We start from the raw sequence: 12745 nt of genomic DNA on the forward strand, positions 1-12745 counted from the left end.
AGCATTTCCCTTCGTAGAACACGTACCACAAGGCGCTTTTTCATTTGGGAATCCATCGTACTCACCAAACACCTCCAGCTAGTGAAACACACCGAGTCCACGTACCAACGAATCCCCACTGTCCCTTTCCAGGATCTGCTGCACTGCAGCGAAGACCCAGATTGCTGCAAGCAACTGAACGAGGCCGTCGCCTGCATGCTGGACGTGCTCAAGTGCGTCAATGACTCCATGCACCAGGTGGCCATCAGCGGCTTTCCGGTGAGCCTCAGCCAGCTGCAGTCAGCCTCTCGACAGGCACGTACGTCGCCGTCCGGCTGCCCTCTGGTGCGGCTGCGTACCGCGGGTGCCCTGGACAGACGCGTACGTCGCCGTCCGGCTGCCCTCTGGCGCGGCTCTGTACCGTGGGTGCCCTGGACAGGCGCGTACGTCGCCGTCCGGCTGCCCTCTGGCGCGGCTCTGTACCGCGGGTGCCCTGGAGAGGCGCGTACGTCGCCGTCCGGCTGCCCTCTGGCGCGGCTCTGTACCGCGGGTGCCCTGAGAGCTAGTCGCCGTCGGCGCCCTCTGGCCGCTGCGCGCCTGCGTACCGCGGGCTGCCCTGGCTGTACCGTGACAGACGCGTACGTCGCCGTCCGGCTGCCCTCGGGCGCCTGCTACCGCGGGTGCCCTGACAGACGCGCGCCGGTGTGACCGGGCGAATGCTCCGGACCCGCTCCGATCGTTTGATACAGAAAGGGCATTCGAAACCTGGAGCGGTGACGTGGACGATGCCCGAGGCGTGCGGGAAATGAAAGCGTGAGGTCAGAGCCAGTGTCGCCCAGCTGCGCGACGGTCTGGCTAGTGCGTGAGCATAGCTGCAACCCGTCGGCTTAGTTGTGAGGATTGACGACCGGGGTATTCCAGGGGAATATTCTGGACCTGGGGCGTTTGCTGCTGCAAGCATCGCACACCGTCTGGATCGAGAATAAGAAGGACCGTCTCCGAGAGCTCAGGTGGGAGTTCTCAACTGCCGGCTACTGGACTTGCAGTTAAGCTGGGAGCAGCGTGCAGTGTTGCGAGAGTCGACCCAGCGTACATCCGCCTGGCCTTGCTTTTCTTGGGGCGATATTTTAGCTGCACACTGTTTCTGTTTCCGGCAGGTTGAAGCCCCGACAGCGTCACCTATTTCTATACGAAAAAATGGTTCTGTTCTGCAAGAAGAAGGGCGGTGACAGGCCCCGGTACAGCTTTAAACATTGTCTGAAGGTACGCAAGTCGTGCCAATAAGGCCACGCAAAGATCAAAGACCTCGCGTGTAATATCAGCGCATGACCGCTTCCTGATTACCTCTCGTGTGCGGTCGACGTGATCACTGTTTGCTACACAAACATGTTGACGCTTTACCATCTCTGTGTGAAGCGTGAACACATATTTGAAGTTGCGCTCATAGCTCCATGCCAACAAACTCCCCCTCAGTTGCATTGGCGCTGCGTCCGCCTGTACGCATGATCGGCTGATTGTCATTGCTGCGAGCGACCGTCTGAACCGTAAAACCAGCGATGCGGCGCCCTGACCTGAAGGTATGAAGCCCCGATGACCTGAACCCAGAACCCCATAAAACCCTGATGCGGTGTGGGATCGGCTGAGTAGCGTTACTGACCATGCTCTCCCTTTACGTCTCGGATGAGGCGTCCCTGAACCGTGACCCCGCCCGCAGATGTCCCAGGTCGGTCTGACGGAGACGGTGAAGGGCGACCCGCGCAAGTTCGAGCTCTGGCTGCCGGGCCGCTCCGAGGTGCACACTGTGCTGGCCGGCTCGGCAGAAGAGCGCGAGAACTGGGTAAGTGTACCGGCCCCGGCCTGCCCCGAGCGCCCCCCCCCCCCCCCCCACCCCACTCACCCCACCCCACGCGCCCGTCCCACCGCGTCTTCTGACCGTTGCACGGTCGGGGCAGGCAGCTGTGGTCATGTGATAGGGCGGATGGCGTTAGGATTTCGTGTGCTCGTGGTGCCTTCAATGTGATCGATGAGAGCAGATCTGCCTCTCTGCCTGCGGCGCGGCGGCCGCGGCGGCAGGCTGTCGTGTCGGCGAGATCTGTTTGTTCCTGGGCCATCCGGTCTGATGAAGGTTGTTTGCGGTGCGCCTTATCCGGTCTGATGGCTGGTGAGTCTGTGAGCCAGCCGGGGACATGGTGAGTCATCGCCGTGCTAAAGAGGAGTCGGTCAACGATGAACGTCGTTTGCATTTCAGTAATGCTTTTGTCCGTAGGTTCGTCAGATAAAGCGGGTGCTTATGGAACAGCTCGAATATCTAAAGGGAGAAAACATGAAGCAGTACAGGATCCAAAAGGGAAGCAGCTTAAGCAACAACAGCACAGTCATGTCGCCAACCGCGCACAAGTAAGTTATGTCTACCCCGCACACAAGTTCTCCCTGCTGAAACACATGCTGGTAAGCATAAACACATGGGGAACACGTACTCACAGAATTGTCTTGATAACTGCAACATTCTAACGCCCCAAACCGCAAGCCTTCAGAGTGTTGTGCCTGCTATCAAATAAGTGCAGTTATCAACATGTGTGATAAGATTGTCGGTGAAGCCCGTACACGTGAGAACGTAGTAACCCGCCGCGACCCCGCCCCGCAGACCGCTACGACAGACCAGCTCCTGGGAGAACTCCAGCGAGCCAGCGGCGGCACGCATGGCGTCTCGGGGCCGCATCCAGAGCGTCGACTGGTCGCCGCAGACGAGCGGCGTGCCCGACGACGGCTGGAGCAGCGAGTACAGCAGCGATGACGACACTTACCACGACAGCGCCGAGGTACTGATTCAAACAGATGCCGACAGATGACACTGTGCGTCGGCGCGGCGCTCCGCGTCGCCGATGGCATTAGCAAATAACAGAGCCAGCAGACTGGGGATGGGCAGATGGCTAATCATGCACTCTGTTCGCAGTACAACCGATACAGTCGGTTCATGGTGCTGGCCGACTACCAGGCCGTCGGACTGTCCGAGGTATCGCTCAGGGAGGGCGACATCGTCCAGCTGCTGAAGGTCGGCTGCGCTGGCTGGTGGTACGTCCGCACGCCAGGTCAGTGGTGGCCCCAGCTGTCGACTACGGATGTGTCTACGAAAACAAATAGTGGCTCTACGACTCAACGATCGCATTGCCTGTAACTCAAATGCTTTGGCGGCGGGAGAAACTTATCCCTGTTTGCCCCCTCGCTCCCCAGCAGGCCCCCTCACGTTCCCCTCCCCGCCCCTTGTCCAGCAGAGGCGGCGGCCGAGGGCTGGGCGCCAGCCACCTACCTGGAGCGGCTGAGCAAGCGGAACTCGTGCGGCTCTCCGTCGGTCAGCTCGGTGGAGAGCGGCGGCCTCGAGATGCGGCCCGCCGCCAGCCGCAACTCGGTCGCTTCCAACCTCAGCGCGCCCAGCGAGGCCGACGAGGAGGCCAAGTGAGCGCGCGGCGCGGCCGGCGCCGGTCGCGGCGAACTGGCGGCGGCGCTGATCGCGGCGGACTGTCGCCGGCAGCGGAGTCGGGAATCCTACCTCGGCTGCAGCGGGCGCAGGCGGCGGGCGCCGCACCAGACACGATTCTCAGCGATCGCGAGTGGCTGGGTGGAGCGACCCGGGCCCGCGCCCCGCAGGCCCAGAGCGAGCGAGCGGCGCGCGCCGTGCGGTGCCGGAACGGAGAGGTGGGAGCGGCGAGAGCGTATTGTGATTCCTGAGTCTCGGCCTTGGACCCGGGCGGGTTGTTTTCCAGCGGTGTCCGCAGCCGTGGCCGTGTTGTGGTGACGCGCGCTTACTGTCGGACTCGGACGTGCGTGTGTGATCGTGTATTGTGATACCCATGCGCGCGAGAGGCGTGTGACGCGCTGACCGGCATCCCCGGTGGGAAGGCGAGGCGGACCGGTGCAGCAGCGGGGGCACACTGCCAGTCGGCTGTATTTGTTGGCCCTTTGCGACATGTGCGAGTGATGTTCGCCTTTAAAGGACTGGAATGGAAATTGACCGCATGTTGAGCCCAGAACTGTGAGCTCACTGTTGTCAAACACAAAAGCATTTGTCACTCGGATGCGCACTCGGCTTTCAGCTCGTTTATAAAGTACGCATGCGGTCAGTTTCCATTGGGCGTCTCGACTTGGAACAGCGCTCCCCACTTTATATTTTCGCCACGCCGTAGCGATCTTCCAGCTCTCCGTCACATCGTAGCGGACTTCCGGCCGTAGCATAAAGCAGGTTCGACGCATGGCACAAGGGGTGAAGTGCAGTTAGCTAAACGCAACAGTATTTACCAGTGTAGTCCGCATTTTGAACGCTTCAACTTCGGGTTCCGGTTCGCCGGAACAGTCGCCGCCACCAGCGGACGGAGGCTGAAGCTCACTCGTCTCGCCCGGCGGAATACAGTGTCGCCGGCCCGCGGTCTCTCGCCTGCACCCGTCAGTCCGCTCGGGGAGGAGCGGGGGGAGGGGCAGTCCAGTGCGTTGCTGCCGGCCGTTCCGCGTACCGTACCCCCCGCCCACGCCGGTCACCCGTGCGCGCGCGAGCCGCGAGCAGATCCCTTGTCCGTGCCGGTTAGATGTCGCACGAAGTATTACCCCAGTGGAGTGAGGCTGCCGCGCCAGGCCCAGGCACGCGTGTGGCCAACGCTGGCCGCGAATGAATCGAGTTCACAGAAGGATGGCTGCGTCCCTTATCAGTCATCACCGGCCGTTAAAAGCCTTCCACGTCTGACTGGTGGTTTATGGATCATCCAGGAACATAATGGAACAGTACTGCCGGTCATAACGTCATTTGCACGCATTCAATTGGCCGGCTTGGGATTTATATGCCTCGAAAACTGCTCGCTGATGAGCAAGTCATTCTCCAGAAGACCCGAACACGTAGTTGCTGAGGGCAGATGAGTTTGATGAAGGACCAGCCAGCCCCAGCCTCTGTCATTGGCAGCTCCCGTGGGGCAGTGTAAAGCACCAGGCCCACTCCGTCTGAGCGGACCTGTCTTCGTCGATGCGTTCGTCAATGCTTTGAGACGGAGTCTGTATAGGCTTCGGTCTGGGATGGAGTGTACAAAAATGACGTGTATCAATCACCCGACACAATTTCGGATGTCGAGTGGCCACATCTGCAGTCCGTTTAACAGTGTTCCTGGGCTGAGGGCTGAGATGGGCTGAGGCCCGAGACAGACTCAGAATCAAGAGCGTTGCATCTATTGTGCGATCGGCGAGGGCAGTGAACACACGGACAGACATTTCAAATCCCACGGGCATTCATATGAGATGAGAGCGAAGCACGCCCGACGACCGACAGGAATGGCATGACCGCATCGACCGCACAGCACGAGCACATACCCGCTGACCCAGCGGCTCTCAGAGGACATACCCACTGACCCAGCGGCGCTCGGGGGACATACCCACTGACCCAGCGGCGCTCAGGAGTCGCATGAAAGCGTCAGCTTGCCAGCTGACCCTGCGTGCGCGGCTGTCAGCGCGGCTCCACGACGGCCATTAGTCCGGCCGACCTCCGTAACAGCTCGCAGGCGAAGCGTCCCTCGCGGCGACAGCGCGCAGCTCAGCCCCGACACCGGTCAAAGCCGGGCCGGGGGCGATGCCCGACCTCACGCCAACCCCGCGCTCACGGTCACGACACAGTGGCCCCGGTCAAACCCGGGCCGGTGGCGATGCCCGACCTCACGCCTGCCCCACGCTCACGGTCACGACACACTGACGCCGGTCACACCCGGGCCGGTGGCGATGCCTGACCTCACGCCTGCCTCACGCTCACGGTCACGACACAGTGACGCCGGCGCTGAGCGCAGGGAACGGCTCTTTCTTGCTGAGCACCAGCTTTTGGTGCGAGTGCGAGATGTAGCCCTTCATGCGACCCTCGTAGATGAGGTTGGCCAGGATGCAGGAGGTCTCGTCGGCGTCGATGTCCTGGTCGGCGCCAGTGGCCAGCAGCGCCGCCTGGAAGCGCGCGATGTCGATCTGCACCGACGCCGTCAGCAGGTACCTGGAGGCGGGGACGGAGGCCACCCGTCGGAAACACAGTCAGGGAAACACAGGCTGACGCCGTCAGCAGGTACCTGGAGGCGGGGACTGAGGTCACCTGTCGGAAACACAGTCAAGGAAACACAGGCTGACGCCGTCAGCAGGTACCTGGAGGCGGGGACTGAGGTCACCCGTCGGAAACACAGTCAGGGAAACACAGGCTGACGCCGTCAGCAGGTACCTGGAGGCGGGGACTGAGGTCACCTGTCGGAAACACAGTCAAGGAAACACAAGCCGAAGCCGTCAGCAGGTGGCAGAAGACGGGGGGGGGGGGGAGGGGCGAGGTCAGCTGTCGGGAACGTGGCCAGGAAAATACATACGGACGCCACCAGCAGATAACTGGAGACGTGGGAGGGGGGGGGGGGGCGGTCGGGTACCACAAGCACGGTCCGCGAAACATGCGGCCAGCGACAGGGGACCAAGAGCGGCTTGGCCATCGGAGCAAGTCAGGTTGACAGGCGACAGAGGGCAATGCACAATGGAATCAAAGGAGCACAGCGCTGGTGGAGGGTTGTAAAACGTCAGCTAGGTAGTACCTGCCCCATGGAATGACCACATGGGTCTCAAATAAAGAATGTCCAGCAGTTAGGCGCGTATCAGGGCAGTAATTTGGACACAGCCCTGGTATCAAACCTGGCCGAAAAAAACTGTAGCAAACGCAACGCATGGTGCTCTGTACCCAACCGTGAGCCTCACTTCTGCAGGCATCAGGTGACGCTGCTGAGATGAGGCTCAGCCACCCCAACATAAGGAAAACACTTCAATCCACCGTGACCTGCGGGCGTGGCCGCCTGGTAACTGACACTTTCTTGAAGAGGTTGCGGTAGGTGATGGTGCGCAGCTTCTCCAGAATCAGGTAGATGCCGCACTTGATGAAGAAGGCCTGGTGGGCGGCCATGGCGTCGGAGAGACGTCGCGGGTTACCCTCCTTGACGGCCCGCACCACTTCGCTGAACTGCAGCAGGTTGTACTTGGCCAGCAGCTGCTCCTGCGGCATGTGGCCCTGCAACGCGCGACGCTCAGCCGTCTCTGGTCCGGTCTCTCCCGCTGGACGAGCTCACAGCGGCCCAGCTCGGCAGCGGCCAGCGCTCGCACTTAATGTACGCTGCGCGGAGCGAGCATCGGCGAGGTCCGGAGAGCTCACGCGGTGCCCATCACAACTGTAATACGCACGCAACGCACACTGCGCGGGGCGAGCAGCAGCGAGGTCCGGAGAACTCACGCAGTGCCCGCCACAACTGTAATACGCACGCAATGTACGCTGCGCAGAGCGAACAGCAACGAGGCCCGGAAAACTCACGCGGTGCCCATCACAGCCACAATACTTTGGCAACGGAGCGCACTGCGGACTCCACATAGCCAGTCTTAAATTAAAAAAAGAAACAGGGGATGAAGGTCCAGCTCCTCTCCGCCGTGCACGTTTCCACATGGCATTCGGGTTCCATGGTTTTATGTCGAAATGAGCGATTTGTTCCCGATAATATGGGGATAATCCGATGCATACGCAAAAAGCATTAGTGGTGAAAATGGACTGAATACAAAGCTTCGAACAGAAACGTTCCCGTGCCGCCCGGAGGTAGTTACATCTTGTTACGCGTTCGGCGCTGGGAAGAAAGAGCGAACACTCACCAGCAGCATTTTCACGGGGATCAGGTAGATGAGGATGAGACGCTTGTTGTTTCGGCAGGCCCTGTGGCAGCGCAGGAAGGCGAAGTCCAGCGCCTCCTCCGCTGAAAACCGCCCGCATCACAGTCAGATATAGCAGGTCAGTCACGCTAAATGGTCACCAGCCAAACGGACACCCGCATAAGATGAACCAACGCTAGGCGAGTCCTCCATGGGGAGCAGTTGAAAGGCGAGCATTCTTTGTGTGCAGTCAAGCAACGACCAAACGGGACAGATGGGCCGAGCAAATGGGACCAGTTTCTTTCCAAGCAGTCGAACTGTTGACGCCCCGGTCCCGGCGAAGACCTCCATCCTCGTCCGGCGGCCACCGGACGGGGACAGAAAAGATCGTACGAGGGCCGGGGTCGCCGACCCGGCCGCCGCAGCCAGGTCGCTCACCGGCCTTGTAGTCACAGTCGAACATGGCCTTGCGGCCTGTGTAGTAGCGGTAGGTGACCAGCTGGCTGAGTGAGAAGTCGCCGCGGAACGAAAGCGACTCGATGGCGCGGATCAGCGGTTTGCACAGGTGCAGCTTGTTGACGCGGAAGTAGATCTTAAATAGCTGGTTGACCAGGTTCAGCATGCCCCAGCGCTTTGTGTCGTCCATCTCAGCTCGGCTGCCGGACAGCGGCTGCGTGAACGGCGACTGGAGCACCGCATGAACGGCGGCTGGAGCATCGTGTGAACGGCGGCTGGAGCACCGCGTGAACGGCGGCTGGAACACCGCGCGAACGGCGGCTGGAGCATCGTGTGAACGGCGGCTGGAGCACCGCGTGAACGGCGGCTGGAACACCGCGCGAACGGCCGCTGGAACATCGTGTGAACGGCGGCTGGAGCACCGTGTGAACGGCGGCTGGAGCACCGCGTGAACGGCGGCTGGAACACCGCGCGAACGGCGGCTGGAACATCGTGTGAACGGCGGCTGGAGCACCGCGTGAACGGCGCAGCACCACAGAGAAATCCGCAACCCGTGACCAGTCACAGCATGACATTCATGAGCCATCAACAACGGTTGTTGAACGAGACCGGAAGCACGCTAGTAAGTGACGCTACAGGGTTTCCCAGAAACATTTACGTCTATCTAACACGCGCCGAAGCATGCAGGCGGTCTCCACGGCGGGCGGTACGGTGCGCGGTACTCACGTGTCGCCGGCGCAGACCCTGAAGCAGCTCATGAGACCCTCGGCGGCCTTCTCGAGCACCTCGCCCGGGTGGCCCTGGCCGCTGCGGGTCCGATCGAGGTCCGCCGCCAGCGCCACCCGCCTGCGCCCGCAGCGGACGGCACAGAGACCGGGTCAGAGGGGGAAGGGGAGGGGCAAGATACAGCACAGAGACTGGTCAGAAGGGCACGGCGGTGGCGTGATACGGCACAGAGGCCGGGTCAGAGGGGGAAGGGGAGGCTCATAATACAACACAGAGACTGATGAGAATGGCACGTTGGTGGTGTGATGCAGCACAGGGACCGGGTCACAGGGGCGCGGCGGTGACACGCTACGACACAGATACCAGGTCAGAAGGGGAAGAGGAGGGACACGATAGAGCACGGAGACCCCGTCAGAAGGGGAAGGGGAGGGTCGCGATACAACGCAGAGACCTGTCAGAAGGGCACGGCGGTGGCACGATGCGGCAGAGACCGGGTCAAACGGGGACAGGGGGGAGGGACACGATACAGCACAGAGTCTGGGTCAGAATATGGGGGGGGGGGGGGCACGATACGGCACGGCAGACGAATCCGATGGAACGGAAGGGCACCACGGGGACGGCACGCCGGCGTACTGGCGCAGATGCCCGTCATACCGCAGACATGACACGGGATCGCGGGATCGCCAACCAACGCTGGGACAACAAAACACATTGGGTAAATGATTATGAAGCTCATTAGGGGCGCAGTGCATTGAAACAACTGAGGTGACCTGGTGCAGTATCGAGTCCCTGCTAAGTGTTCACCACAGGACAAGTACGCACAGCGCTGTGCCCGCTGGCCCGAAGACCAGACCAACCTCACGTTCCGTACCCACTACCCCCTTTTCCAGGCTCCAGTGGCCTGAAGACCAGACAGATCTGACGCTCCGGGTCCGCCGACATGAGGCCCACTGCCGACGCGTCTCGCACCCACTGACCTGAGGTCCCGTGCCAATGCCCTCAAAGCCAGTCGCCACTGACCTGAGGTCGAGGCAAATGGTGTTCATCACCGGCAGGGCCCAGTTATCATCCTTGTGCGTGACGAACACCTTGGCGAAGCACGAGACGACAGCGCTCTGGCAGCGATGCGCCTCACCAAAGTCGCGGTTGGCCATGGCCCACAGGCACCTGATGCAGGGCCAGGGTCAGCCAACCCCCGGTAGCCACGTCCGTCCGCACCGTACGCCACCGACGGCCCGAGCCACGCCCAGGCCACCGACATACATCCCGACGCGCCGACGTCGGCTGACGGCGACCCACCGCGGAGTGGCGCGGCCGGGGTCGTACAGCGAGGGCTGCAGAACAGAGCGCGAGCGGACAGCAATGCGCAGATTTCTACATAAGTCAGGATGGTATAGTGCGGTAGTCAGCGAGTGGTTCGCCAAATGACAGCCGAACGTCGAGAACGGCGCCGGCCGGCGCGCCTACCTGAGGTGGGCGGCAACGAGCTCGTCCAGCGGCGGCTCCAGCACGTCCTGCACCTCGTCCTCGGGCCGCTCCAGCTGCAGCCGGGCCGACATGACGTGCGGGTGTCGCAGCGAGAGCAGATCGGCCGCCACCGGGCCGCGCCGCCGTGACCAGGCCGACCCCACCTGCCAGCCCCAGTGGCGGATGGAGTCAGGGCAGCTCTCAAGGCCCAACACAGTTAGTATGGCAAGCAGCAACCAGCTCACAGTTCAGTTGGGAATGTTGTGTCAAAGTGAGCTCATATCAGTCTACATCATTATGGAGCATCTGGGCAGACTAACACTCAAGTCAAGGTGAGGCTGATGAATGGTAGCTTATGTGAGTAGTTACAACATTACAACTGAGAAAAACATTGGACTTATACAAACCTGACTTAAGTACTGGTTTAGAGTCATGGTGGCCATGCTTCTATGTTCTTGGACTTCTGTCTTCTGATGCTTGTTCCACAATGTTTTTTTTAGTTCACTTATAAACACAAATATGTTACACAATGTTTTCTTCTTATTCCATCTGTGAAAAGAACATTGTGAGCACTGGGCAACTAAACTGTGTGATTTGCTAAGAAGCAGCTTTCATCCCCTCAATGAGTTGCATCAACAGGCAGCATAAAAATGGTGTGTGACCCATGCTCCAATGTGCAGCAGAAGTCTTCCTTCTCCATGTGCATTTTGGGTAGTTGCTTTCTCAAATGTTTACAATCATTTCAATATTAAATATTGTGCCCAATCTTATATACGTCCTCCACCTCCATCTGCATTCTATAACATTTTATCTAGGAAATTTTAATGATTATGTTCGTGCTGGTTTACATCCTCCAACTCCATATGCATTCTGTAATGTGTTAAAATGACAGGGCAGGAGGTATAAAGTCAGCAGTGCTCCAAATCAATTGCTTATGAATGTTGTAGCACTGCTATGCCAGATCTCTTGAGCAACTAGCCTGTTCAAGTACCAGCAATGAATCATTGTTTTACTATTCCCCACACAACCAAATTTATAATGTTTTATGCTTATTGTGCTCAGTTCAACAATCCGCATAATTCCTAGCAAAACTATCAGACAAACGTGGAGCAGCAATGGCAAGCATGCAATGTTGGTGAACATCCCTTATCTCATCTGGAGACAACATGTGCTGTTACTTTCCCAAATTCACAAAGTATTGAGATGCTGATTATCAGAAGGGATGTCAGCATGTGTCTGGCCCAGCAAGGGTTGCATGAATGCATAGCAAATGATAGCTTTTTGGAAGGTGGAAATTTGCCAGATCTGGTCACACTACTGTCAGGTGACAAACTAAACCTGTTGTTCTCTTACCTTCTAAATCCTATACAAAACAAACTTTGTATTTTAGGTGCAAAGAACTTCCGACATATGGCCAAGAAGAAATCTGCACAGGAATTTTAATATCCTAGTTTTTCAAACATTGTGACTAAAAATATGAAGTCAGTTTTTTCAAACATAGCGACTAAAAATATGACTTATATGAGGATATTCAAAGTATAACAGTTTGCAATGATTTGTCCGTGATCTTCCTGTAACTTAAAGTGACATCGATTGCTTGCTTCCTGCACAAAGCAGACATACCACATCCAGCTGCGAGAAAATGTATGTGTGCACCTATAACGAAGATCGCAAACCACCCTGGCGTCCGCAAGGGATTCCAACAACTCATACTCATCCAAGTGTCAACAATGTAGTGCGAGTGCTGCGCACTGTTTGTCACTACTTCATCATTTTGGCTTCTATTGTAGCAACCGATTTTGTTGGGAGGACTAGAAGGAATTTAATTAAATGCTAAGAACAACAAACAACGTTTTAGCACTGCTAGTGACACCAAATGGTCTTTTATCATTTAATATATTAAGCAAGATTTAGATCTGTTGAGCTGAAGTATTATTTTAGTAAACATAACACAAATGTTTATTTCTCATCTATAAATATTCTTTCAATCTTGCGCAGCACCAACAAAAATTGTAAAAAATCCCTTCAAAAAGTTGAGCGGCGCGTTCGTTTCGTTAGTGTGATTTGTCTGTTTTCATTGGTGTGTGAATTATGACTTAGTTTTAGTTCCATATGTTAGTGGGGATTTTCTGATCATCACTTGCTCCGAATCAAAGAGCAAAATAAATTTAGATTGGCCATGTGTGGCTGGTTGTTGCTGGTCATTATGATCAAGTTTATGTAATCGACTGATAAGGTCAGAAATGGCTGTAAACAATATTTGGGCGGCAAGTCAAATCAGGTGTTGCACTTTTTATATTTTGTTGATGTATGAATGCCCAATTTTGGTTATTGTAGCAGAGGTTGTTAGCTCTGCATGTGGCACATGGTGATGGTTGTGACAACTGACAATATTATGTTGCTGTCATTACCATGTTAAATTCATCTCATGTTTGCCATAAATTCC

The 12745-nt window shown here is 57.6% G+C and overlaps 2 protein-coding genes across 3 annotated transcripts in view; one reads left to right on the plus strand and one right to left on the minus strand.

Moving 5' to 3' along the window:
- Positions 1 to 3456, plus strand: part of LOC119109959 (guanine nucleotide exchange factor DBS) — a 40089-nt gene extending 36633 nt beyond the window's left edge. Inside the window, exons 21-28 of the mRNA XM_037233703.1 lie at positions 133 to 258; positions 901 to 989; positions 1137 to 1242; positions 1694 to 1816; positions 2246 to 2376; positions 2624 to 2798; positions 2933 to 3068; positions 3249 to 3456. Of these exons, the coding sequence (XP_037089598.1) occupies positions 133 to 258; positions 901 to 989; positions 1137 to 1242; positions 1694 to 1816; positions 2246 to 2376; positions 2624 to 2798; positions 2933 to 3068; positions 3249 to 3436 (1074 nt within the window). The 3' untranslated portion in view covers positions 3437 to 3456. The remainder of the gene's footprint in view (positions 1 to 132; positions 259 to 900; positions 990 to 1136; positions 1243 to 1693; positions 1817 to 2245; positions 2377 to 2623; positions 2799 to 2932; positions 3069 to 3248) is intronic.
- A 1712-nt stretch (positions 3457 to 5168) lies between these two features.
- PCID2 (PCI domain-containing protein 2) lies at positions 5169 to 11999 on the minus strand. 2 transcript variants are annotated; one of them, XM_037232708.1, is made up of 9 exons: positions 11923 to 11999; positions 10707 to 10848; positions 10300 to 10463; positions 9853 to 9999; positions 8833 to 8952; positions 8089 to 8306; positions 7654 to 7754; positions 6828 to 7027; positions 5169 to 5986 (listed from the first exon to the last, which is right to left on the minus strand). In XM_037232708.1, the coding sequence occupies exons 2-9, from the start codon at positions 10740 to 10742 to the stop codon at positions 5761 to 5763; spliced, it is 1212 nt and encodes a 403-aa protein (XP_037088603.1). In that variant the 5' UTR covers positions 10743 to 10848; positions 11923 to 11999; the 3' UTR covers positions 5169 to 5760. The 2 variants fall into 2 exon arrangements, with proteins under 2 accessions (XP_037088603.1, XP_037088604.1); XM_037232709.1 differs by having other exon boundaries at positions 11956 to 11997.
- Positions 12000 to 12745: the final 746 nt, after the last annotated feature.

This window comes from Pollicipes pollicipes, unplaced genomic scaffold, assembly GCF_011947565.3.
Source record: "Pollicipes pollicipes isolate AB1234 unplaced genomic scaffold, Ppol_2.1 Scaffold_7231;HRSCAF=8579_pilon_pilon_pilon, whole genome shotgun sequence".
NCBI classification, from domain to species: domain Eukaryota; kingdom Metazoa; phylum Arthropoda; class Thecostraca; order Pollicipedomorpha; family Pollicipedidae; genus Pollicipes; species Pollicipes pollicipes.

Coding starts and splice junctions, on each gene's coding strand:
- PCID2 (XM_037232708.1), bottom strand. CDS start 10,742: ATGGCCACCATGACTCTAAACCAGTACTTAAGTCAG. Junction 10,464..10,706: donor TAAACCAGTACTTAAGTCAG/GTTTGTATAAGT, acceptor TGGGGCTGGCAG/GTGGGGTCGGCCTGGTCACG. Junction 7,755..8,088: donor CGACTGTGACTACAAGGCCG/GTGAGCGACCTG, acceptor GGCGGTTTTCAG/CGGAGGAGGCGCTGGACTTC.